Raw genomic sequence first — 24,586 nt, 5'->3', positions numbered from 1 at the left:
ATATGGGAGTCGAGAAGTTGGATCAAGGTAATGGATAGTGGAGTAAAATGTTGCATTTATTGGTTAAAACGTAGTGTGTAGATTGCCTGCCAAATATAAATTAGCTTCTGTAACCAAGACGTCGTACGGAAATATAGAAACAAAGAGGAAATCTCCTGTCTTGAGGTTGGAAGTGACAGGCGCTGTGGATATTAGCATTTATTTATTAAGAAAAAGAGAACAAGCAAGTAGTAGTTTCCGTGGTTAGGTGAATATCGTGGTGGATTAGTTGCTTTTACACTATTTTGACACTAGATCCAATCCCATCCCATCATATCCCATTCTCATTTTTTACAAAACATTATAATTTTCATGTTAATAAGAACCAAAACAATATAATAAAGACATAACTTATTGATATTTTCCTGTAATGACGTATTTATCCTGAATTACAGTACTATTGGTAATAACAATTGTTTTCAGTTCATGCTGTTGTATTCCTTCTCTCATCCTGTTTCCTTGGGAAAAGAACAATTTTGTCTCCAACCAAGTGTGAAGGATATATGGGGACAGAAAAAGACATCTTAGTTCCAAACGTGATTTATCGTGATGAAATGGACTAGTTTGCCATTATTTAAAAAATAACTAAAGCAAATTATTGAACTTGGCTTCTCTTTAGTTTATAGCTAAAAATATTTTTTCTTTATAAGACTATACTTTATAAGGCAAAATGTGTGACCATACACACAAATTTAGCTAGAGAGTGAAAGATAATTGTTTATACAAACATTTTACAGATTTAGGTGCGTGAAACACCAATACACCATGGTCTCGCTTATCCGACCTTCCTTTGTTCCACATACCGTATAGTCCGACATATCATTGCAGATAGCACCAATCAGCAAGAAGAACTGCAAGTTATGGTCTTAATCTATTTTTCATTCTCTGGAGTCTATCACCTAGCGCGCCCGTCTGCACCTTCACTCATATATCTAACATTGAGAGCAGACACATATCCAGGTTTTCTAATCGGAGGGGGCCCAACAGCACGTAAGCACGTAATTCTAATGTTTTAAATATATCAATATCAATAATAATAATAATAATAATAATAATAATAATAATAATAATAATAATAATAATAATAATAATAATAATGGAACAGTTCTGTATTTCTCCTAAACTTTTTCCTACTTTTCATTTATAAACCGGTTTGCTTTGGAAACTGCATTATAGCACAAGCAAAATAAAACATACTTTCGAGAGAAATATAACTAAAGAAAACTGTCTGCTACGTATATCACATAACAAAAATAGCAAGAAGACATTGAGTGTATTGTTCTAATATATTAAAGATAAAACAGAACGGAAACGAGATGTTAATCCTATTTTAAACTGTTCTTTAATTCCACCTGTTATAATGGCATTATGGTATATTCTTAGAATTATAACAAGACAACAGCACATTGCCGAAAGTTTGACACTGACTCCAAGTAAACTGATATAAAAGAACCTCAAAAGGGTAAAAACAAGTTTATTAAATAATGCTTGAGTTTCGGAGGGGACGGCCCTCACGCCCTCACACTGGATACGTCCCTGATTCAGTGCAGTGCATTTATTTATTATAAAACATGATTATTAGATGCGTAATATGTAAAATTATATCATAAGTTTTACTTTTAATAGGTCTTTTCTTAACACATCCATATTATCCAGCGTTGTGCCTGACTGTTTATGTCGGATAAGCGAAACTCTACTGTATTTCCAATGCTAGCATATACACGAACTAGAATTGTATCATACTAGAACAGACAATAGTTTGGAATAAAAAACAGCATAAGTACTGTTTTGGTAGCATGAGAACAAGTTAAAAACAATTCAATATATTTCCTAGGTATCACGTTATCATCTTATTGTGTCGATGTGTATCCTTTTTTAAACATAGTTTTAAAAGTCATACCATTCGCAATATTCCTAAGGAAATTGAAAGAAAAATTCCTATATGCCTCTTGTGGCAAAGCGGCTTAAGGTTACTGTTCTCTGCCCCTTCTCGGAGCACTGCAACGTTTCGACATCAGATGCTTACTTTTTCATTTAGCAATCACTGCTGGCACCTCTACTGAGAATATTCTAGCGCTCAGTTTGAATGTGTCCAGGTCATGCACACTTGAAGTGGGCTGGGAGAGGAATCCAACAGTTTTTTTTTTCGTGTACGTGCAGCCAGAGTCTATTTTAAAAGCCGAGTTGTTTAGCCGCAGGGCAAAACCTCAACCTTTGACGGGTAACATAAATCTGTTTGTTTTGCAGATAGGAATAGAGTTTTTGTACGAAAAACGGGAGTTAGGTTGCAGAGAACGTCATTCGCATCGCGTTTACAAGTTTTCTTTCGTCCGTTTATCACATGAAGCTCTTTATTTGATTATTACCAGAATATGAGATGAAAAACCTAAATGGTTCCTTGTATACAGGAAACAAACAAACAATACTAATATTTTCTTACATATCAGTATTATATTATTTTTTTCTGAAGTGTATGATGCACAAAAAATGGACAGAATAAATTTTGACTTTTCTATTTTTCGCTATCCTTCTGAGTAGAGAGAATGCTGTGGCGCAACTAAAGGGCCTGCAGGGCCCACAACATTGAGAGGCCCAGAACAGAAACAGGACAATTTCAGTTTCGAAGTTAAACTTTATAATGTTAGGATGTTAAAAATTATGTGATGTTCCAACTATATCTCATTTTTACCTGTGAAAACGGTAACATCTGAGTGATTACTTAATAAATTAAAAGGCAACAAAACTTATACTGACCAGCGAAAAAATTATGACCGCACGCTAAATTTTGAACGAAATCATTGGGCTGAGATAAGAGCTACGAAGCATAACACAATCGTGCGTCAAACGTGACAAGAATCTCACTCGATTAGTCAGTGTGATGCTTGTGCCTTGAATGGGGAAGGACGACGATATATCAGGGTGACTAAATGGCTGGGAGCTTCATTTCGGAAACAGCGCGATTTGTCGAGTTTTCACGATCTGCCGTGCTTATGTATTTCAAAGGTGGGAAAAGAACAGTGGAATCAGCATCGAACCAAACAACAAAAATTGGGGCGACCACACCTTATTAGAAATGTCAGATGTCGTAGACTCTCGAGGTTGGTACAGCAGAAAAGACGAAAACTATAGCACAATATAATAATAATAATAATAGCAATAATAATAATAATAATAATAATAATAATAATAATAATAATAATAATAATAATAATAATAATAATAATAATATGGAAGGCAAATTCCATATGAAGACACATTGTAATAAAATCTTTAAAATCGCCCATAGCCTTAGGCAAAACTTTCAAAATTGTCGGGATTGGAGAGGAGTGTCAGGACCATCAGAACATACCCTCTGCATACGTCCCTACAACTAGCTAAATGTTAAACGGAAAGTTTCCAGGGAAATTTCATGTAGATAGTAGGGATACTGAATTCACAAGAGCCGTAAGAAAATTAGTTTTTAAGTAATTTTTATGTTTTTAAGTAAGCTACAGAAGACGTCGATGATGAGAATGAAAGAAATTTTGGAATGAAGAAAGTGGGAGGAAGTGGAACTCGGAGAAAACCTAGACACACGGTGTTTGTTCAGCACAATGCCCACTAGGCGGGAGCTGGGTGTAAAAGGGGGAACCATTAAATTAACAACACTTCAGTAATAATATGTTTGAAATGCCTGGTAATTGAACTCGGCTTGCATATTATCGTTGTTGAATAGAACACTTCTGATTCACTTCTGATTCCTGCATTGTTCTTTTTCTGCATGGAACTGACGGATTTCTACATTACGTTGGAGCTATTTTCAAGAATGATGTCTTTTTCTTGAGGACAAAATCAAGCTAGGCTATTGTGGATTCGAACCCGAGTGCGCCGAACAGAATTCACGTGGTTTAACCGCTGCACTATACACATGTTGTGTTGAGTTGCGAGAAGCTTCGTTGCTATATTATGAACTTACGAAGCTTTTTCATGGTGATTTGTATATTGTGATTCATGATAATTCTGTTTTTTACTACTGTTTCGTATTTTTCTCTCGCAGCAGAATTCAGAGTGTTCTAACAGAACGCATGTGTAGTATGATAAAATAGCTAACAAGTTGATTGTATTACATGTTATGATTTGTAAATTGCCCAATAATGATCCTTCGCTGTTTGTTACGTGTAATAGATAATTTTGTGGTTGGACATAATTGCTTGAAATAATTGAATAAGAATGGTACGAAATAGTTCTTTCGTAGTCGTGTGGTTAAAGGGCTGTCTTAAGTTCCGAAGGTGCTGGGTGTGGGTTTTTCGTTTTTTTTTCTAATCGTTTCTGACATTGTTCATGTTCGTTAGAAGAAATATTATACGTTTCCACGTGAATTACAATTTGGAGGCAACAAGTCGTGTGATTATGTTTGTGAGAAAGTAGTACGCTATTTTTATCAAATTTTATCGAATATAAATTAAATGTGTCGCAGAGTGTCGTAATGGAGTATTGAAAACTTCTTGCTTTCCACGCAGTAGTCCCATGTTTGAGTTTCTATTATTTTATCCTCTTTGCCATTGAGTGATGAAATTTTAGTTGGTTTTACTGTGATACACATTTCTCTCTCATGAAAACAATGGAGACATGAATTGGGAAGTACGGTCACACAAAGTGCTTTTTTGAGAAACGTGACGTAACTTAAGTTGCGAATACACAGACCTTGAATCACATAATACTTAATGTAGAATGAAATCTTGCAGGTTTACGTCCCACGATTATGCCGAGGAGGCTAAGAGAGACAGTGATGATGAAAATAATGATATGATGGATCAAAGGGGTGAGAGGAAACTGGAGAACCCCAAGAAGACCTACCACACCGTATTTGTATACTACAGAGACCACTTGGTGCGAGACGGGATCGAACTAGAGACCCAAATTACAAGAGGTGATCTCCCTATTATTGTGCCATAGTGGGCCCGGTATGGACAGGAAAAGAGGTATTCACACAAAGTCTCTCTGAGTATGATATGACTTTCATCTTAGGCCAATTTGTCAATAGGAAGGGAATAAATTCGTATGTAAAAAGTGTAATCTTGAATTTGTTCATTTAATTCGATCAAATGTTAGTTCATCAGTGCATCACCAATTTTTTTACTACTCTCGCATAAGATTTGTTTGGATCCCAAATAATCACTTTATATTATATTATATCTATTGTATGTTATATAATAAAGGAAAAGTAGAAAGTCAAACATCCCTAGGAATGCCTAAACAATATTCACAGTGCTTGAAATCTATACAGAAAAAGGAAAATACTTGTCATTACCTACTTCAGTAAGACGTTGGGTATAATACAGAAGAAGAATTAACCCAAGTTGGGAATAAAGAGTGAAAATACTGTGTATTGGATATGAAGTGACGATGAGATAATTGTATAAACTCTAATTTAATTCACTAAATTCGATTATTTTATTAAATTACATTATTAACGAAAGAAACATGAACTTTTGAAAACTCATTGGAAGAAAACTTTGATTAGAACTGTACATTTTTAGACATCTGTTGTAAACACATTTTTGTCAATAAACTCGATTAGCTTCCTTCTTACCCTTCCGCATACCTTTAAGCATAGCCTGATACTTCTCGATTCTTTGGACGCTTAACTCATCATTCTACAGCCAAACAAAACCGCGAGGGACACAACAACAAGGGGTATTCGTCACGAAGTTGAGGAAGGTGCAGGATCATCGGAGACAAGCAGATCCCACCATTGGAGGACCACCGACTCCAAGTTCAAAGAATACTATTCTGCCGGTTCATCGCCGCAGATACTTTTGTCAGTTGAGATTAGTGGAATGAAAATGTAAAAGGACATAAAAGGACAAAGGACTTAATGTAGAGACGCATCACGGAGAGAGTTCGACGCCTAGCAGTCCAGCAGGATTGAATTCAAGTTGTTGGCTGTTACCAGAACATCCAGGTTTCTTCACGGCAAACCCTTCATCGTTCCAGATGACCAGGACGACGCCAGTCTCGATGGATCTATCAGGTTAGTGCTCATCCTTTATCTTTCAATCATAACCTATTTCTCTCTCTCACCTTTTCCCTACTAGTCAACTTCAAAATTGAAACATTTGAATTTCATTTAAATTCAATCATAATTTCGTTGTTAAGTACCGTGTTGTGCATCAGTTCCATCCCCTATTGTTACATTATTCTATGAGTATTTTTAGAGATTATTCTAAGCTACAACTGATAGCACAGCAGCGGGACATGATGGAGATGCTGTAAGGCTTACGCCTTTGTTAAGATCATAAAATTTCGATAGATTACGATTCTACGATTAAATTTTACGATTCTAAATATTTCGATAGATAAGTCAGGTACTTTAGAGATTTTAAACGGTAAAAACCATGCATTTTGAGTAATTTGTACAGTGTAATTTATGGTTTGTTGAGAGAAATTGAGTATAGTTATTTTTAGCCCACCCGCCCACGCTCGCTACGTTTATTCATTTGCTCTGTTAGAGTAATTTTTGTTTTATTGTTTCTTAGTTGAGTGATTAAGTGGGGGAGAAGAGAAATTTTTGCCAAGTCATTATATTTTGCTTTTCTTTCTGTTAGTATATAAGAAGTGTTATTTACATTTTGATGTTGGATATATATATATATAGTAGTGTAAGATATTTATAATAAGTGTGATTTTGAAAATAGATATAATGGAGAATACCAGTGTTATATCTTCTGCTTTAGATCGTTTAGTAGAACCCCCCAGATTTTAGGCAAATTGAACGAGTCAGTTCAGTCATTTTTTAGTCATGTTGAGGATTTTTCTATCGTTCATAACCTACGTGATGTATAGAAACGTCAGCCATAATGTTTAGAAAATGGGGCTCGTGCTTAACTGTTAGCTTTACAGTCAACCGCAGAATATGATAATCTCATGAATGTTCAGATTAAGAAGAAATTAATAGAGGCCAGGCCCGTAGCCAGGGAGGGGCTAGAGCGGGCAGTGCCAGCTCTAAAATATTTTTTGCCCGCTCTAAAAAGGACGTCGTCCAGAAGTTTCAAATTGTTTCAGCAAATCCCAAATAGGAAAATCTTGTGATTTTATTCAGTAAATAAAATTGAACTTAGCGAAAATTTACTACTACTAACAAATGAAATTGAACGTGGCGTATATTTCTATGAAAAACAACAGTTATTCTGATTGCTAGATATACTCAATAATCTCTCATGTATTAACTTTTCCTCATTCCAAGAGTATGAAGAATCACAACCACGACAAGCATTCAAGGCGTTGGACAAGATGCCCTTGCAAAGAATACCCATATGAAAATTGACCCGAAAACAGGCTATGTTGCATGAATGTGGGTGCCTGGCTTGTGCATGTGTAACATTGCAGGCAAAAAACATTTGTTTTGGGGACTTGACAGTACATGTCCCACGTGTGCCTGTAATTAACGTGTAAAACATGCAACATATCCATGTTCCTTACAGTGCAAGGAAAATGCATGTCTCATGTATGAAAATGGTACCAAAACTGTGATGTCTGGAGAAAACGTACATGCGCCTCTAGAATAGTTAGATACAAAAAAATCAGTGAAGAATTCGGAAGTTTTGTTTATTGTAAAAGCGGTAACAATGCTGTTTTTCACGTGATTTGAGTCTTTGCGGGGAGCACCCACGAAGATAAATCAATGATTGTAAAATGTTTCTAAATAGCAGTTTGCATCGGCTCACTTTGTGTTTTCTGAGTGGCCCCGTACCATTTATTTCACGGTTTGTTTACAAATATACGGAATGAAGAGAACGTTAATTTCTCATATGCACTCAGAGAAAAAATCAAGACGGCAGCAGAACACCGAACCTAATATTTTAAAAAGATTTTGTCACACACCATTATAATTGCGCGCAATAATAAGTAACTTAGCAGAGTGCTTAGCGAATTTCCAGAAGGAAACAAAAACAGTAGAAAATTAACTACAGGCAAATGTACTTCACCAGACGTTTCCAATTACTCTACTGACTATTATAACGCCATAAATATGAATCAGGCATCCATCAAGTCATTTTTGGTGCAAAAGTTATCGAAAATGAAACTAATTCAGAAGCAGGGTCATCTGTATCAACATGTGTAGAAGGTCAAGAAGAAACTAAACGTCAAATATCTGATTTCCACCATGCATCAGACCTTGGCGATACAAAACCCGCTCAGCCGCATCTTGCAAATTTTCCAGGTTCCAGCATTTCTGGTTCAATTCGACGATTTCGTCCAATATGGTACAAATCGGTAACGGAACAGTTCAGGTCTTGCCGGCAAGACGAAGGAATATTTGAAAATATCCTTCACGATGCAATGAAGGCATATGCCTTAAACACTTCGTTTCAGCAACCATTGAAACGCAAATACACACTCCCCAGGCGCTTAGCTGATTCGGTTCCTGATTTTGGAGGCATAAATTTGGAGAAGGGAAAGGAAGACGAGAAGGAGCGAAAAGATTATTCTGCGAAGTTCTCGATATCTCCGTCGAAGATATCCGGAGTAGATTCAGTGAGACAGGGACAGATGTGATTGGTGGCATTCACCACTTACTGAGCGAGAAAAGAAGTGAAGAAAATTTGAAACCTCTGTCTGATGTTGTAAAGTACAAAGACCTGCATTGCAATGTGCTTCAGAATTATAAGCAGGAACTGATCTAGCAAACCGACTGATCAACAAGACATCATCTCTTTAAGAGCTCACGAAGCAAATTGGAAAATATGGCGAGGCTTTCCCGGGCCTAAAGATGCTTACAGAAGCTGCTCTAATTATTCCGTCTTCTACGTCCACGGTCGAAAACTGCTTCTCACATCTGACAGCTCTCCTTCGACCTCAACGTCTGTCTATGGGACATGAAAGAAAACCGGACCTCGTTCTCCTGACTTACAACAAAGATATTCTGGGTGCACTAGATCTAGACCAGCTTGTAATTGAATTTGCGGAGTGCTCACGTGAACTCCTTTTGATGTAATTACTTCCATAAGGACTGTAAAAAATATTTATTTTACTTATATCAGGGTTGTTTCTTAGTTTTTATACATAAAAATATTCCGTAATCTACTTGTAATAAAAGTATTGTAGTGCCAAAATACTATAATTTAGATAACAGTTGAATAAATGTTCCCAAAATAAATTATTATTTTTTACTTTTAATACTACTTAGTGCATTTAAATATATATTGAATTATATACCACCATTTTAACAAAAAAATGTTAATGATGATATTTGATAGTCGTGGATTTGGTACTGTAATATTTATCACCATAATAAAGTGTTTCAATTTTCTTATAGATTCTATAAATAATAAATAAATATATAAATGAACATAGACATTGATATATATTAGAGAGAGAAAGAGTTTTTGTGTTCCTAGAGGTCCCTGCCATTGCCCCCTCAGTATTCATCATTGCCCGGCCTAAGCAATCAGGCTGGCTACGGGCCTGATAGAGGCTTATGAAGATAATATAGTTTCGCAAGTTTTAGAGCAAGACATGAGAAATAGGGAACAGTTAGATTCTGAATCTGTCTTAGATTACATTTTTTATAAGTGGAAATTAATACTCGAGTACGATGCGAAGATGCCAGTGACCGAACAAATTAACTTGATTATCGATGGGTTATTGCCTTCGTTCTATTCTGTGGTCGTAAGAAAATCTTATAAGACTGTTATTGAGTTAGCAAAGTCCTTAGGCCTAGAGGAAAGAGGTTATTTTCTTGTCAGCATGCGTAGTCAGCGATTGAAGTCCTTGGCAATAACAAATTAATAGAATATACATCCTGTTGGTAATAATGCTATACAGCAAAAAGAAAATACTTTAGATGTTAATATTCAAAACGTAAATGAAACTTTAAGTCAGCCTGAAGAAAAAAATACATTGATAGCTCAGTTAGACGGTATCAAAGTCCAGTTACAAGATCTCGTGCAACGAACTGCGCTAGCAAAAGTTTCTCACGCTCACAAAGGAAAATCTGTGTGTATACAATCTTATGAGCGTTCGCGTTTGGAGCGAAGAAATCCCATTCATGCATCCTGTCCATCCTTCGCTTATTCGTTGCCTCCTGCTTCTGTCAATGCAGTCAATGTAAATGAGAATGTTAAATCGAATAATAGGAATAAAGTAGACAATAGTATGTGTAATAATGTTAGAAATAGTAAGCGATATTATGTGCCTATTCAATATGAAGCTGATTTGCCTCATGTTAAAGCAAATATAGATAAGAAGACGCATTTATTTCTATTGGATTCAGGCAGCACTGTAAGCATAATTTCTGGTAATAGTTTAAGTAATAAGCATAATATAATTAAAGGAACGACTTTTATTCGTGGCGTCACTGGAAATTCTCAAGAAAGTGATCAAATCGCTTTAGTGAAATTTAAATTAGGAGGACAATATTTTACGCATCCTTTTCGAGTGTATAAACATTTTCCGTATAATAGCATAATTGGCCAAGATTTCTTTAAAAAATCATATTGCGATGGATGATCACAATAAGAATTGTTTTAGTTTTGTTAAATTTGGTATTCCTCCAAGAGTTGAATTGCCGCCATACGTATCTTTTGATGAAATTTCTAACCATATAGCGAAATTATATAAACCTCAATTTTTAGTAGCTCGCTCTGCTGTTTTACCTCCAAATTCAAGTGTTCAAGTTACATTAAAAAAAGTAAATGATCTTGCAGGAAATCTCAATTTATTAGTTCCCAATGAGTTAATAGATACGCAGGCAGAAATTTTTGTGCGTAAATCAGTTGTAGTTGAAATTCATCCGGTAATTTCTGTAGTTAATCCTACCAAAAGTAAACTTTACTTGAAAAAAGATGTTTTGGGTTCTGCCGAACATGTTATCAGTGATACCAATTTCAAGAAACAAAATAGCACTAACAATAAGGTTCATCAAGTCAATGCAGTAGATACAAAATCTTTTACTGAAGGTTATGATAAATATCGAGTAAATGTTAACCCTGAATTGTTGCCGCATCAACAACAGCAATTATATGACTTAGTAGAGGAATTTTATTCTAGTTTTTCTTGGAATGAATTTGATTATGGTTGTGCTAAAGGATATAAGCTTAAAATTGAATTAGTAGATAATATCCCAGTAAATAGACCCCAATTTCCAATACCCTTCCATCTACGGGATGAGATCAAAAAACAAGTAGATATTTTATTGAAGAGTAAGATCATAGAGACTAGTATTAGTCCGTATAATTCTCCCGTCATGCTTGTTAAAAAGAAGAACGGACAGTATAGAATTATAGAAGATGGGAGATACATAAATACAAAATGTTTCCTGACAGTTTTCCGGTTCCTCTCATCCAGGATATTTTGACTAATTTGGCAGGACGTAAATATCTATGTTCTAGTGACGTTTTTGGAGCATTCTTTAATATTCTCCTCACTGAAGAATCAAAACCTATTACAGCTTTTTCGATTCCGGGCGTTGGATAGTACCATTTTAATTTTTTCCTCAGGGGGTCAAGACATCTACTAGTGGTATGAACAGATTAGTGAAACTCACCTTAGAAGGTCTTCCACAAGATCAAATATTTGCCTACGTTGACGATTATTTTTGGTCTTGTGATAGTTTTGATGAAATTGTGCAGTTAACTCGTATGTTGCTTCAAAGAATAAAATAAATTGGTTTAAAGCTCTCCCCAGAAAAAACAAAATTGGGATATTTTTCATTAGATGTTTTAGGTCAGACTGTTAGTAAAGATGGTTTGTCTATTTCGAAACGGATAATTAACCCAATTTCCAACTATCAACGTCCCAAAAAAAACAAAAAAAAGTCAAAAGATTTTTTAGGATTGGCTTCTTTTGTTCGTTCATATTTTCCTAATTTTAGTCAATTAGCAAAAGCGTTACTTTCTTTATTGAAAAAAGACGCTCCTTTTCGTTGGAAGGAAGCGCAGGAGACAGCATTCAATAATATCAAACAAGCCATCATTTCAGCACCGTGTTTAATGAGATACAGGCCTGATTATCCTGTGTACCTCTATTTTGATGCCAGTAAAGTCGCTCTTTCTGGACTAATCAAACAACCTCAAAATTCACCTGACGACACAAATCTAGTTCCTATTAGTTATTGTAGTCGTGCAACGTCTCCTAGTGCGAAAAAATTACACCCATATCAGCTTGAATTACTAGCATTATTGTACTCATTACGTTCATTCAGATATTTTCTCTTGGGACGTCATTTTTATTTGAAGACAGATTGTCAAAGTTTAATTTATTTGAAGCAAACAAAGAATGTAAGTAAAATTTCCAGATGTTTGAGTGAAATTGAATCGTACAATTTTACTATTTCACACATCAGTGGCTCCAGTAACATAGGGGCAGACGCCATTACAGGTTTTTCTAACCCCCCTAGAGATTTGGAAGATGAGAAAAAGAATCAAGAAGATCCGAAAATTTTGTTTGCTCAGAACACAAATTCATTTTCAATTTTAGATGAGCCAAATCTGGCAACAGAACAGCGTAAAGATCCGTTTTTTAAAGATATTTTTTCTTGGTTGGAACAGAAAGAAAATAGAAATACTAAAATATAACGCCAAGCATTATATTTTACTATTAAGGATGGAATTTTAATCCTTAATATTTTGAATTTGTTCATTTAATTCGATCAAATGTTAGTTCATCAGTGGATCACCAATTTTTTACTACTCTCGCATAAGACTTGTTTCGATCCCAAATAATCACTTTATATTATATTATATCTATTGTATGTTATATAATAAAGGAAAAGTAGAAAGTCAATCATCCCTAGGAATGCCTAAACAATATTCACAGTGCTTGAAATCTATACAGAAAAAGGAAAATACTTGTCATTACCTACTTCAGTAAGACGTTGGGTATAATACAGAAGAAGAATTAACCCAAGTTGGGAATAAAGTGTTCCAGGTAAGCTGTATAATACTCTAGTTGCCATGTCAATAATCGCTCCCGCACATTAAACTCCAGGTTTATCTAATTCACACTAATAGCTCAACCAGTGGTACCATTTAAGAGAGTGAACGGAACTACTGTACAGAGATGCAGCTATAAGCATTTTAGTCAGTAGTATGCTAAAATATTAATTAAAACCATTACACTTTACCTATATTAGTAAATCATCTTGCAGCGTCCCCTGAGCAAAATCTAAAATGACACTGTTGAGCTCAAACAATCTGAGATTGCTAGAAACTAACATTTATATTAAGATTTTACTTACTGACCTTCTTTTTACACACTAAGTCTTCGTCCGGATTGTCTGGACCATTTGTTTTACATCCAGCTGAAAACAAAGTTCCAATATGTATATTGTGGATATAAAAATATGTGAAAACTATATTTATTAGCTAATATTTACAAGAAATAATTAAGCTCTGAAGTAAGAAAAAATCTGTTTGAAATATAAATTCAATTTGTTTCTCGTGAAAAATATCGATTTTTTTTGTCAAGCATTACAATAGAGTTTGCGAAAAAATACCGATTTACAACTATGCATTCTCTAATCGTTTATAGATATAGATCACATTATTACGAATTATTATGAAAATTTTAGTCATAAAATCAAAATCCCCAAATCTTATATCTCGCTAATAATTCCTCTAAATCCTATTTAATGATGTTTTTCATTATCATCTTTACCAACACTTGGAACACTATAGTCATTTCTGGTTTTGCTGGAGAGAGGGGCAACTTTCCTTACCGACATAGGAGTTCCAACTTTCTGATAAGATGTTAGTATACTATTAACTAACCTTTTATTGGACAGTGTTGTTTTCAAGCAACATCGCATTTTATTGTGTTAGCCGCACAAATTTGAACTTCAGTGATCATTTAATTGACATTATTGCTTTCATACAATATTAATTTAAATGATTTCCGGGTAGCTTCTTCAGGTACTTCCAATCTTCGTCAACAGGGGACAGTCAAATTTAGTCTTGTAGAAGCTTTATTTCCGTCGTTCCGCGAGTTATTTTTTTATTTGTGGTTTCTTGCTCTGTAGGAAAATATTTCAACGAAATTGTTGGTAACTACTGATAATATTTTTATGATATTTTACCATAATAGGACAAGACTACACATAAGACCTATTTTGTGGCAACGTAGGTTTGAAATAAACACCCTGTATTTTGCAACCGAAGCACAAAAAGTCCTTCAACATTAAGAAATTATGATCAGGAAGACATGGTTCAACCATAAAAGCAAACTAATATTTTAAAGGTAATGCTATTAATACTTGCCAATTAAAGGTATAAGCTATATACATTATTAACACTTAGAAGCAAACTTCCTGTCCCTTCCAAAATGATACCCCCTGACTTGGAAATACTGTTTGAGCAGCACTTTATACGCTGTCTGTACGCCAAGAGCAACTGCGTTAGAGATAGCCTACCCCTTACTTTCATCTCAGAGAATTTGCACTGCCAAATAGACAAAGTAATAACTACTATGTCGGTGTAATATACTAACATCTTTTCGGAAAGTTGAAACTCCTATGTCGGGAAAGAAAGTTGCCCCTCTCTCCAGCAAAATCTGAAATGACTATAGTGTTCCAAGTTTTGATTAAAATTATGATGAAAAACATCATTAACTAGGACTTAGAGGAATTATTAGCGAGATATAAGATTTGAAGATTTTGATTTTATGACTAAAATTTTCATTATAATTCGTAATAATGTGACCTATATCTATAAACGATTAGAGAATGCATAGTTGTACATTGATATTTTTTCGCAAACGCTATTGTAATGCTTGACGAAAAAAATGTTTATTTTTCACGTGAAACAAATTAAGTTTATATTCCCCCTCCCCAAAAAAAATCCAGACGAAGTAATATATAAAACTAGTTTTCGTATACAAAAAAAGAGCAAGTTATCGTTTTACCTGCTCTTCTGCTTGTCCCTTCAAAACGTAAATTTCCCTTCACCACATACACGAAGTCAAGAACACCGAAACCTAAACCCAAATGAACATATAATTGAATGAAAAGACTAATCAGATTGTGCAGCGTGTGCTTCATCATATAGGCTACAGAAGCTAATGACCGAAGACTACCAGCATTCCACTTCTCATTGCATATAATCTCGTCCAAGTCCTGCAGAGTGTACCTAATAATACGATAACTAAATCATCGATGACTGGAAGTGAGTATTTTGATCTTATAATGCTAAAGATAGACTACGAAAATGTCAATGTCTTAAGAAACCATGAATCATGCGTGTCTACTTGCAACGATACGAAGCTTAGACGGCATTTCAATGATATAGAATGTCTTTTCTTGGCCTTTAGTACACGTAACACGAATCCTTACATCATCGAAGGTCATAGCTTTATTATACAATCACCTACATCGTTGCATGCTCTTATATCAGGTTGATTAATATTAAGCATATCAAGCGAACAATTGCTCCTGCAATAGATCCAGATAACCTATTGACTTGTTTGATAATAATTCTGGTGATTTATTCCTACTGAAACAACCACCGGGAGGATTGAAATAAATTCAAATTGAATACTTCTGAGATACTTTAGAAATTAATTTGAAACAACGTTATTTTTCTACCAACGCCCATACAAATATATAGAGATTTCTATAAGACGCTTGCCTGGTGATGCCTTTGGGCCAGATTTGTAGACTATGCGAAACAATGTTTTGTACGTTACAGCTGTTTTAACACTAGTTAAATCACTATTTCGTTACTAATCAGCACGGAAGGAACAATAACCGTTTCTGACCCTATTTTGAACCGGTTCAGACACCAAAAATCCATGCTAAAGATAGGAACCTGTCCGGAGGATTTTAAAATGAACCGGTTTATTTTCCATCCCTGCTAATCAGATTTCCCTGGTGAAGCGGCATTTCAATCCGTTAGAAACCGAGAGACGTCATATCACGCAAAAAAAGAAAATCGCACGGTACGGTTGACGTTCTGCCACGTAGGTCCTTCATACTCAAGTTTCTTAGTTTGAGAACCACTGATTTTTTATTAGTTTCGTAGAAACAAATTTCTTCATGCTTCCAAACACCCATGTGTACAAGATAAGCGTCAATTATCCATTTGTGATTTTATATAATAAAAAAATGCATTTTCTAAATTAAAACGCAGAAATAAATCTTACTTTTTGTGTGTGTATGTGTTTGATAGCAGCAGACACATGTGCAAGACACAGAAGGGAAATCCATGATACAATTTGGTCACCCAAAGTTAGTGGGCGGGGGGTGGGGGCTGTTTCTTTGTCCTGAAGAGTAGATATGAATTCTGCGACAAATCTGATTTTTAGCGTGGGTGCAACAGAACACAAAGAGGTCTGTGTTTCCTTCTATTTTCTCCTTCCTTTTTTCGGGATCTTTCTAGTGACAATTTTCTACAAACCAAATCGAAAACGGGTGTGTTTGGGGGACTCTTCCCCCAAATTTATGTTTTTTCTACAATTTTGGGCTTTTGTTCCCCGTGGCACGACTGAATTCGGAAAAAGTGTCTCAAATGCCACCACGAATTATAACGGGGACCTCGTGCAATAATATAAAGAAGACTTCATAACTTAGTCTCATTTATCAACGTCATTTATGTTTTTGCAAGGCGTAAATTACACATTTTCTTCCAATTTGCAAAGTGTCAGAAAAATATTTATAGCAACAATAGTATTTCATATTTCGACCTGAATCAAACTGATATTGCATTGGAACTTTTTATTACATTTCTAGTGACACGTTTCTAGAAAGCAAACCGAAAACGTGTGGATTTGAGGGATTTTCTCCGAAATTTATGATTTTTTCTACAATTTAGGGCTTTTGCCCCCCTAGCCCACTGTATACGGACAAAGTATTTCAAGTGGCACCGAAAATTATAGTAGAGAGCCTTGGTAACAAAACGTTATGTCTCTGTGCACAGTAAAAGTGATGCTATACGCTTTTGTTTCATATACTATAGACTATTAAAAATCATTTAAATATCACGCCGTACAGGAAAGCATTCTGGGCGTTCTGGCGTCATTGTAGAAAATGAATATTTGAATTTGCTTAACTCAAAACTAAAAAAGGAAACTATGAAAAATTCAAAAGAATAATGTATCGTCTGCAAGACAATAAGACAGAAAATAAATATTTTAAATACAATATGTTGAGGAAAGATAAGCATACCATTCTTAAGAAGATAATATGCTGCAGTATGTACGTAAAACCAAAGATCAGCATCTCAATATCTTTAGCATTTAATGTTACGTGTATGTTGACACATTTTGGCTGCCATTTTCAATTACTATTTCCTGTAAAATCGATTCTACAGAGTCTGAAGGCACTTAGGTATTGTTATAATAACTCAGTAAACAAATCACTACATAGATCAAACGCGAAGAGCATTACAACTCTCGAATTATAGATATCTAAGTACACACTTAAACATAACCTGAGTATTAGAACCTACATTATAAATCAGAATAAAAGCTCCAAGTTACCAACAAATCTAGAATTTACATAACACTGCTCTTCGTTTAAATCAATAAAAACAAGAACTATAGAAAAAAATGTAATTTACTTTAGTACAGATACGTGTTAACATGCTAGTCATGCTAGTAAACCTGTGTATGCAACATGTCTAGTTAATATGTACACCGAGCCACAAAAGTATCTCCCCCCTTAGCGATCTAATTCCTTTACTTGGGGTCCAGGTCTTTTGCAGCTGTGAGAACACCTAGATAGATGCAACCCAACTTACACGTAGCATTTCTCGGCACTGACAGCAGTTGGTAGCACTGAGTCAAGTCTGTGTGGAAGTAAAATTGTGAGTAGATGATGCAAGAAACATTTCTCCATTCTGTGATCAATCTCTCTGGTTCAGAGCGTGTTATCCAATGAACATAATATTTTAATCTCAACATTGCTGTGTATGTAATGTATTTTTTATTATATACTATATATTCAAGGAAATAAAAACACTGATCATATGTAAATCAGAAAATGCTTGAAAGTAGCTGAAAATATCAAATCTAGAACAACTGTTGGAAATAACTTTGTAAATTATTGCCTCCATTCAAAGACCTTCTTCAATTCTCCTCATTCCATCGTCTTTTTCTTTTTAGGGAAGAGAAGATTTTGCTTATCACACTGAGTATGCACTGAAATTTAAATTGAAACAAGAACACTTGAAAAATTTTCACCCTGGACGGGATTCGAACCCGGGTCTACCGAGTAGAAGTAGAATGTGCTAACCACTCACCTACCGCACCACTTAACCTTCCACCAAAATTAATAACTAGTTAATGTCGGTTCATGGAAAAATATACAGAAGATACTCAAATATAACAAAAACAAACAAATATAAACCAAATATAAATAAAAACATAAATAAGAAAATATAAGCAACTTGTGTGAGTGTCTTAATGACTTACTCGAGATTTCCTTCTTTAATTCTAAAAAAGCGTGTTATATAGACGTTGCTCAATGAGGAAAACATCACGAAATGTTCTTCAAGTTGAGCCTACGTCATCCGCATAGCCGTAACTTGTGGGGGACAACTGTCCCCCAGAGAAGCTCCCTGCAGTTCGAGGGGCCCCATTTCGAGACAAAATTTTCTTATTCCATATACGATACGAACATGAAATTGGAAATAAAGCATCAAATAGGGTCGCTACATTACATAAACAAAACAGCACACAAAGGTAAATAGAACGAAAATGAGTCGTGGACCCATTTTAGTAATATTTATTCGTATGGCTTTGAGATTTGTCAATATTATCCCCTTAATAATTTGGCATGTATGGAATGGGCCCAGGGAGTAAGTAACGGAACCACATACCTTGCCATGAGGGAGGGCCCACAGGCTCCGGGGGGCCATAAAGGTTAAGAGAAAGTTGAAGAATGGGGGTCCAATAATTAGAAAATCAACTTTTTCTAGGGTGTCCAAATAAGATTATTAATGCTGCCGCCCCCAAGAAAAGAATCTAAGTTACAGTGCTGGTCATCGGTTGCAGGGATTGTCCCGATTTACATTACATTTCATCTTTACCATAATTTCTAATTTCCCAAGAAGAGAAGACGACAGAAATTATTTTCACATTCTTTGAATTGTATCAACATGTGTAGAAATAGACAGCTCTATGTTTATGTTCCGTATCTACCAGTTTATTTTCTTATATTTATATATTTCTTATATATTTATTACAAGTATAAACTCTTAGGTCGGTAGAAAAGAGGATGTGGATCATGTGTCAGAATTGATGACTATGTGTTTTGGTGGATCAGTGTTTCATGCTGAGTGGTGGATCGGAGTGGGACATGTTGGATGATAGGTTAGAATGGACCAAGGTGGGTGGTGGGTCAAGTTTTCATTGACCCATGTTATCTCTGATCAAATCTGTAAAACAAAACCAAAGAGCAATACTACTACACAAGACGCTCAACATCTTAGCTATTCATGACAAACTATTGCAGGATCCGAATAATTACTCTATCCACAAACCATCATTTGTCATATTTTACCAAAATATGTCATGACTTTTCTGACAACCTGCTATTTTAAGTGTTGTTAATACGCAAAGTTCATAGGTTTCATCACTTATCCACTTATTCTCTTATGATCATCACAACCTTTAGGGTACTTCCCGAAGATATAGAAAAGTGAAACGTAGCATCCAGAGTTGGTGTAGCATGCAAGTAAAGAAATGAAAAGCAACAAGATAATATTTCCCTCCTCCAAAACCCTAAAGTGGAGTGTGTTGATTATTCAACAAAAAGGCGTAAAATCCAATCAGAAAATTCGTAAAATATAAAATATGTAGCCAAGTCTCAAATTTGCAATAATAATAATAATAATAATAATAATAATAATAATAATAATAATAATAATAATAATAATAATAATAATAATAATAATAATAATAATAAAGGAATAACAGAATTACAAAATCAATTACATAAACAAGTAAAAGAAAAAAGGAATTTGTTAATAACAGTAACGATCATGATGAGGTAGATAGTTAAATGCATATATGTTCAGAAAGGACCAGATATATATTGAATATTTTTTTATTTAATTTACTTCTTACGCGTCTTATCTTCAAAGTCATATGCTAATACACCGCGACAGTAAACGTAACGATTTAGAGAGTTATATGCATATTAACTTTCGTGTTAGAAACTGTAATCCATAATAACAAACGAGGTGTGCTGGTAATAATGTTAAGAAATAAATGAAATCAGGTCAAAATTTCCAAAGTTGAAAACAAAAGGAGTAACAAGAAGTTTAAATGCCTGTGTTGTAGCTCAATTTGAAAAATTACCTAAATAAAACAGGATAAAAGGTTGTTTTTCAATTAAAAATTAACCAATTGACCGTAATTAACAACATGGAAACGAACAAAACATCATTTAACAAAGATACCAAAACATTATTTGCATTTAAAAATAAGTTTTTTGTTTTGTAAGCAAAACAATGTATCTATAAAATTTTCAACTTCATAGTTAATGAACTCTTACTTGTTGATGCCTTTGGTCTCTGAATGCACTTCCTTCTTTTGGAACCTGTATTCGTTTCTTCAGCCTGCAAAATAACACAAAATTATATTTGAACGGTTGTCGATTATCTTTAGATTATAAAAAAAGAGGAAAATTGATGATCCATACCTCTAAGGAAAATATTGAAATGCACTAAACCTACGTTTAATTAGAATATGTTGGAAACCAAGAGAAAATAATGAAAAATTAGTTTCACTGATATTAGTCTTGTCTCTTGTGGGCTCGAAAAGGTACCTAGTCGGAACACTTCACGTAATGTAAGTTTCAAACGTGTTAAAAAAGTGTTGTGTTTTGTTCATCAACAAATTCACTACAAACCGCAGTGGTGGTTGTCAATTTATCTACAGCACTTCAAAAATATTTGAAACCATTCTTCCACATCACAACAGCGAAATTTACATCTTTTATGAAATGTATAAAATGTATTCAATGTAAACTTACACGTTTTTAAAGCTCAAATTTTCCCTACTTGGAAGGGATAAATATGCTCCAACAAAAGAGTAAAATATAAAGGTTTTAACATATATGGATTAACCTAGTATTATGAATGCAAACAATATGTAGTGAAATGAAAAATATACTAGGCAAAATTCCCTGATATCATTCATTTCCGACGTATACTTTTAATGCTCTACAAAGGTATTGCATATAAGTTGATATAAGTAAATCATAACTGTACCACAAAAAATAACAAGTAAAACAAATAAAAAATAACAAGGACGTATGTAATATATAGCTGATGTATGTAACATACATATACATATGTAATATATCGAAGAGAGTTCGATGTCAAACATCCTGCAACGGCATGATGTAACATCTAAGAGGGAAAGATGGCATTACGTATGTAACATATGGATAACGTATGCTCTGTACTGATTTCTGAGTAAATATAAGGATTCTGTATATTTGTACCATATACCGCTGTTCAGATAACGGATTTTTCTGAACGTAAATATATGTATGGCCTTCACCAGCCCTCTCATCTTCGAATACATGGCAGACTTTCGGGCATCTACTGCAAGTCTAAAACATGTGTGAACACTGAACGTCTCCTTTTTTCTGAAGTACAAATGCATCCATCTCGATATACTTGCGAGTACGTCGAATGTTTAGTTTTGTTCTGTTACATACATATACATACATGTAATATATCGAAGAGAGTTCGATGTCAAACATCCTGCAACGGCATGATGTAACATCTAAGAGGGAAAGATGGCATTACGTATGTAACATATGGATAACGTATGCTCTGTACTGATTTCTGAGTAAATATAAGGATTCTGTATATTTGTACCATATACCGCTGTTCGGATAACGGATTTTTCTGAACGTAAATATATGTATGGCCTTCACCAGCCCTCTCATCTTCGATTACATGGCAGACTTTCGGGCATCTACTGCAAGTCTAAAACATGTGTGAACACTGAACGTCTCCTTTTTTCTGAAGTACAAATGCATCCATCTCGATATACTTGCGAGTACGTCGAATGTTTAGTTTTGTTCTGTTACACAAAAGAACACCATATTGTGCGTATCAAAGTTCCGAGTTTAGGCCAATTGAAGACTTTGGGGCAAAAACACGTTATGTACAAGATGTGAAACTTTAAAGGAGATAGCTTCGCAAGGGTTTCTCGTCGTGCGATTTTCTTCAAACATGCCATATATGTATATACTAGACCGAAAATAAATCGATACGTATTTTTTGTTTCTTTCGGAAAATAGGTTAAAGTGAGTAAAGGGCCACTTTTCTAAAAAGGGTCTCCTTGACTAAAAGCGACACATTAAAGAAACGAAACTCTCCTGATGCAAAGATGACTTTAGAGTAGGAAATACGGGTTTTGCTCTTTTTGCGAGAAAAGATTTTCAAAGGACAATGGGTCCCTTCGAAATGACAAAGGACCACGCACAATCTTTACGGAAATTAGATTTAGGTCGAATTGCTTAAAATCGTGATATTTTGTAGATATTGTGACCCTGAGAAAAAGTCTCAATAGGCACAGCCAGCAATCACTGACCGTTTGGCCACTACAGGTCCACATTTTTGTAAACAGCAGAAGGTAACGGTATTCTGGACTTCGGTAAAAATGTATGAAAGCGTGGTATGTTGTAGATATTGTGATCCTGAAAACAAGTCTCAATTTGTACAACTGTCCTTCATTGACCGTTTGGCCACTATATGGCCACTTTTTTACAGGACAGATAGTGATTTCAAGAAAATCGTAGACCTTTACATTGACGGCCCTTCTAATTGCCACAGGGACATGAACTATACCACCGTGTAAAGATTATAGAATGTATATTCAACGAGATAACTTTGTGTCCCTCGTTTCAAACTCGTAGAAGGAGAAGAAGGCGAAAACTTTTTGTAAAAAATTAGATTTTTTTTGTTTTTGGAAATTTCTCAGACGATAGCAACACTGTTAATCATTTACGCAGGAAAAAATATTTTCTCGTGTACACCTGACATTGGGTACAGTCATGTAGAAACGTGAAGGGCGAAAGTTCAATACCAAGTGAGAAAAATGGTCGAATATCTTTCCTACGAGAATCACCCTGTTCATATTTTTCGAAATATTTTGGTCTACCCTGACCCCTTAATTGGCACAGAGATATAAGCCATACCTCGTTTGAAAGCTTATGAGATATGATTCCAACAAGGTAACTTGTTTCCACGTGTTTATTTATCTTTATCGATACCACTTTTTAGGTTTGCAGCTCCTTTGGAGGGAGAATCTCCCTCCCCAAAATGCCGACTGGGAGGGGAAAATAAAACATCCAATCTCTCCTCCTACCTTTTTGCTGCTGGAACCCCGTTGTAAACGAAATGCACACCATTGGAACGTTTGATCCTTCCTAAAGAGATAGACACCTAAATCATCTCTTTAGGTTAGTTAGGAGCCAAGTGATGGAAGTTTAAACTGTTGGCAAACCCCTTGAGTCGTTCATCATGTAAAGGTTTTAAATGAGCACAAGGTAACTGTATTCTGAATTTCGGGGGAATTACTTGCAACCATAATATGTTGTTAATATTGGATCCTTAGAAATAATATCAATGACCACAACCACCCATTACTGACCATTTGACCACTTAACAACGTCACGTTTTTTGACAACAGCAGAAGGTAGGTATTCTGAATTTCAGTTGAGTTGGTTGAAACCGTGCTATATTGAATATGTTGTGATCCTGAGAATAAGTCTCAATGGACACAACCACCAATCACTCACCATTTGGCAACTACGGGGACCACATTTCTTAAAACAGAAGGTAAGGATATTATGGAATTTTGCTGGAATTGTATGAAACAATTAAAAGTCCTATCCCACAACCCGGAAAAGGGATGGGGAGAGTAGTAACTAACACAATTTAAGCATAGAAATATTCCGATGTTCATCTTGAGGGACAAAAGAAAACCCTGGAAAGCCCTAGGCAATTTTTCTCAGGATCATGACATCTACAACGTATCAAGTTTCATCCATTTACACCGTAAACAAAAATATCGTTATACCCGGCTGTTTTCAAAAATCTGAAATTGTAATGGTAATACGATCAAGGATTGATGATTGTGTCCATTAACACTTTCTCTCATGATGAGAAGATCTACAACATATCACAAATTTACTCATTTTTACAGAAATCCAGAACATCGTTATGCTTGGCTGTTTTCAAGAAAGTAACCCTCTGGTGGCCAAACGATTACAGACATGTGGTTGTGTCCATTGTGGTTTTCTCTGGATGAAAATATATATAACATATCACGGTTTATGTCATTTTGACCGAAATCCAGCATAACACTATCTTCGCATCGGCAGCTTTACAAAAAGTGGCCAAACGGTCAGTGATTGGTGGTTTTGCCCATTAAGACGTTTTCTCCGGATCACAATATCTACAACATATCACAGTTTCAAGCAATTACACCGAAAATGCAGAATACCGTTACCTTCTGCTCTTTTTTTTTTTTTTTAAAAAGGAGCTCCTTCCTGCCCAAGCGGTTAGCGTAAGCGCCTATGGTGTGGGAGACCCGGGTTCGATTCCCG

At 35.1% G+C, this 24,586-nt stretch overlaps 1 protein-coding gene across 3 annotated transcripts in view; it reads right to left on the bottom strand.

The window, feature by feature from the left end:
* LOC145683953 (uncharacterized) overlaps positions 1 to 24,586 on the bottom strand; it is a 318,861-nt gene that overhangs the window by 67,538 nt on the left and 226,737 nt on the right. For 2 of the 3 annotated variants that reach the window (XM_081755667.1, XM_081755668.1), the window contains 2 exons: positions 20,510 to 20,573; positions 13,263 to 13,321 (listed from right to left, as the gene is read on the bottom strand). In XM_081755667.1, the coding sequence (XP_081611793.1) occupies positions 13,263 to 13,321; positions 20,510 to 20,573 (123 nt within the window). The remainder of the gene's footprint in view (positions 1 to 13,262; positions 13,322 to 20,509; positions 20,574 to 24,586) is intronic. The other variant, XM_081755669.1, reaches the window with a different exon arrangement.

The sequence above is a fragment of the Thermobia domestica genome, chromosome 4, assembly GCF_964235325.1.
Source record: "Thermobia domestica chromosome 4, izTheDome1.hap1.1, whole genome shotgun sequence".
Classification (NCBI taxonomy): Eukaryota; Metazoa; Arthropoda; class Insecta; order Zygentoma; family Lepismatidae; genus Thermobia; species Thermobia domestica.
The sequence above is the reverse complement of the archived record's forward strand: the minus strand, read 5'-3'. Positions and strand labels throughout refer to the sequence as shown.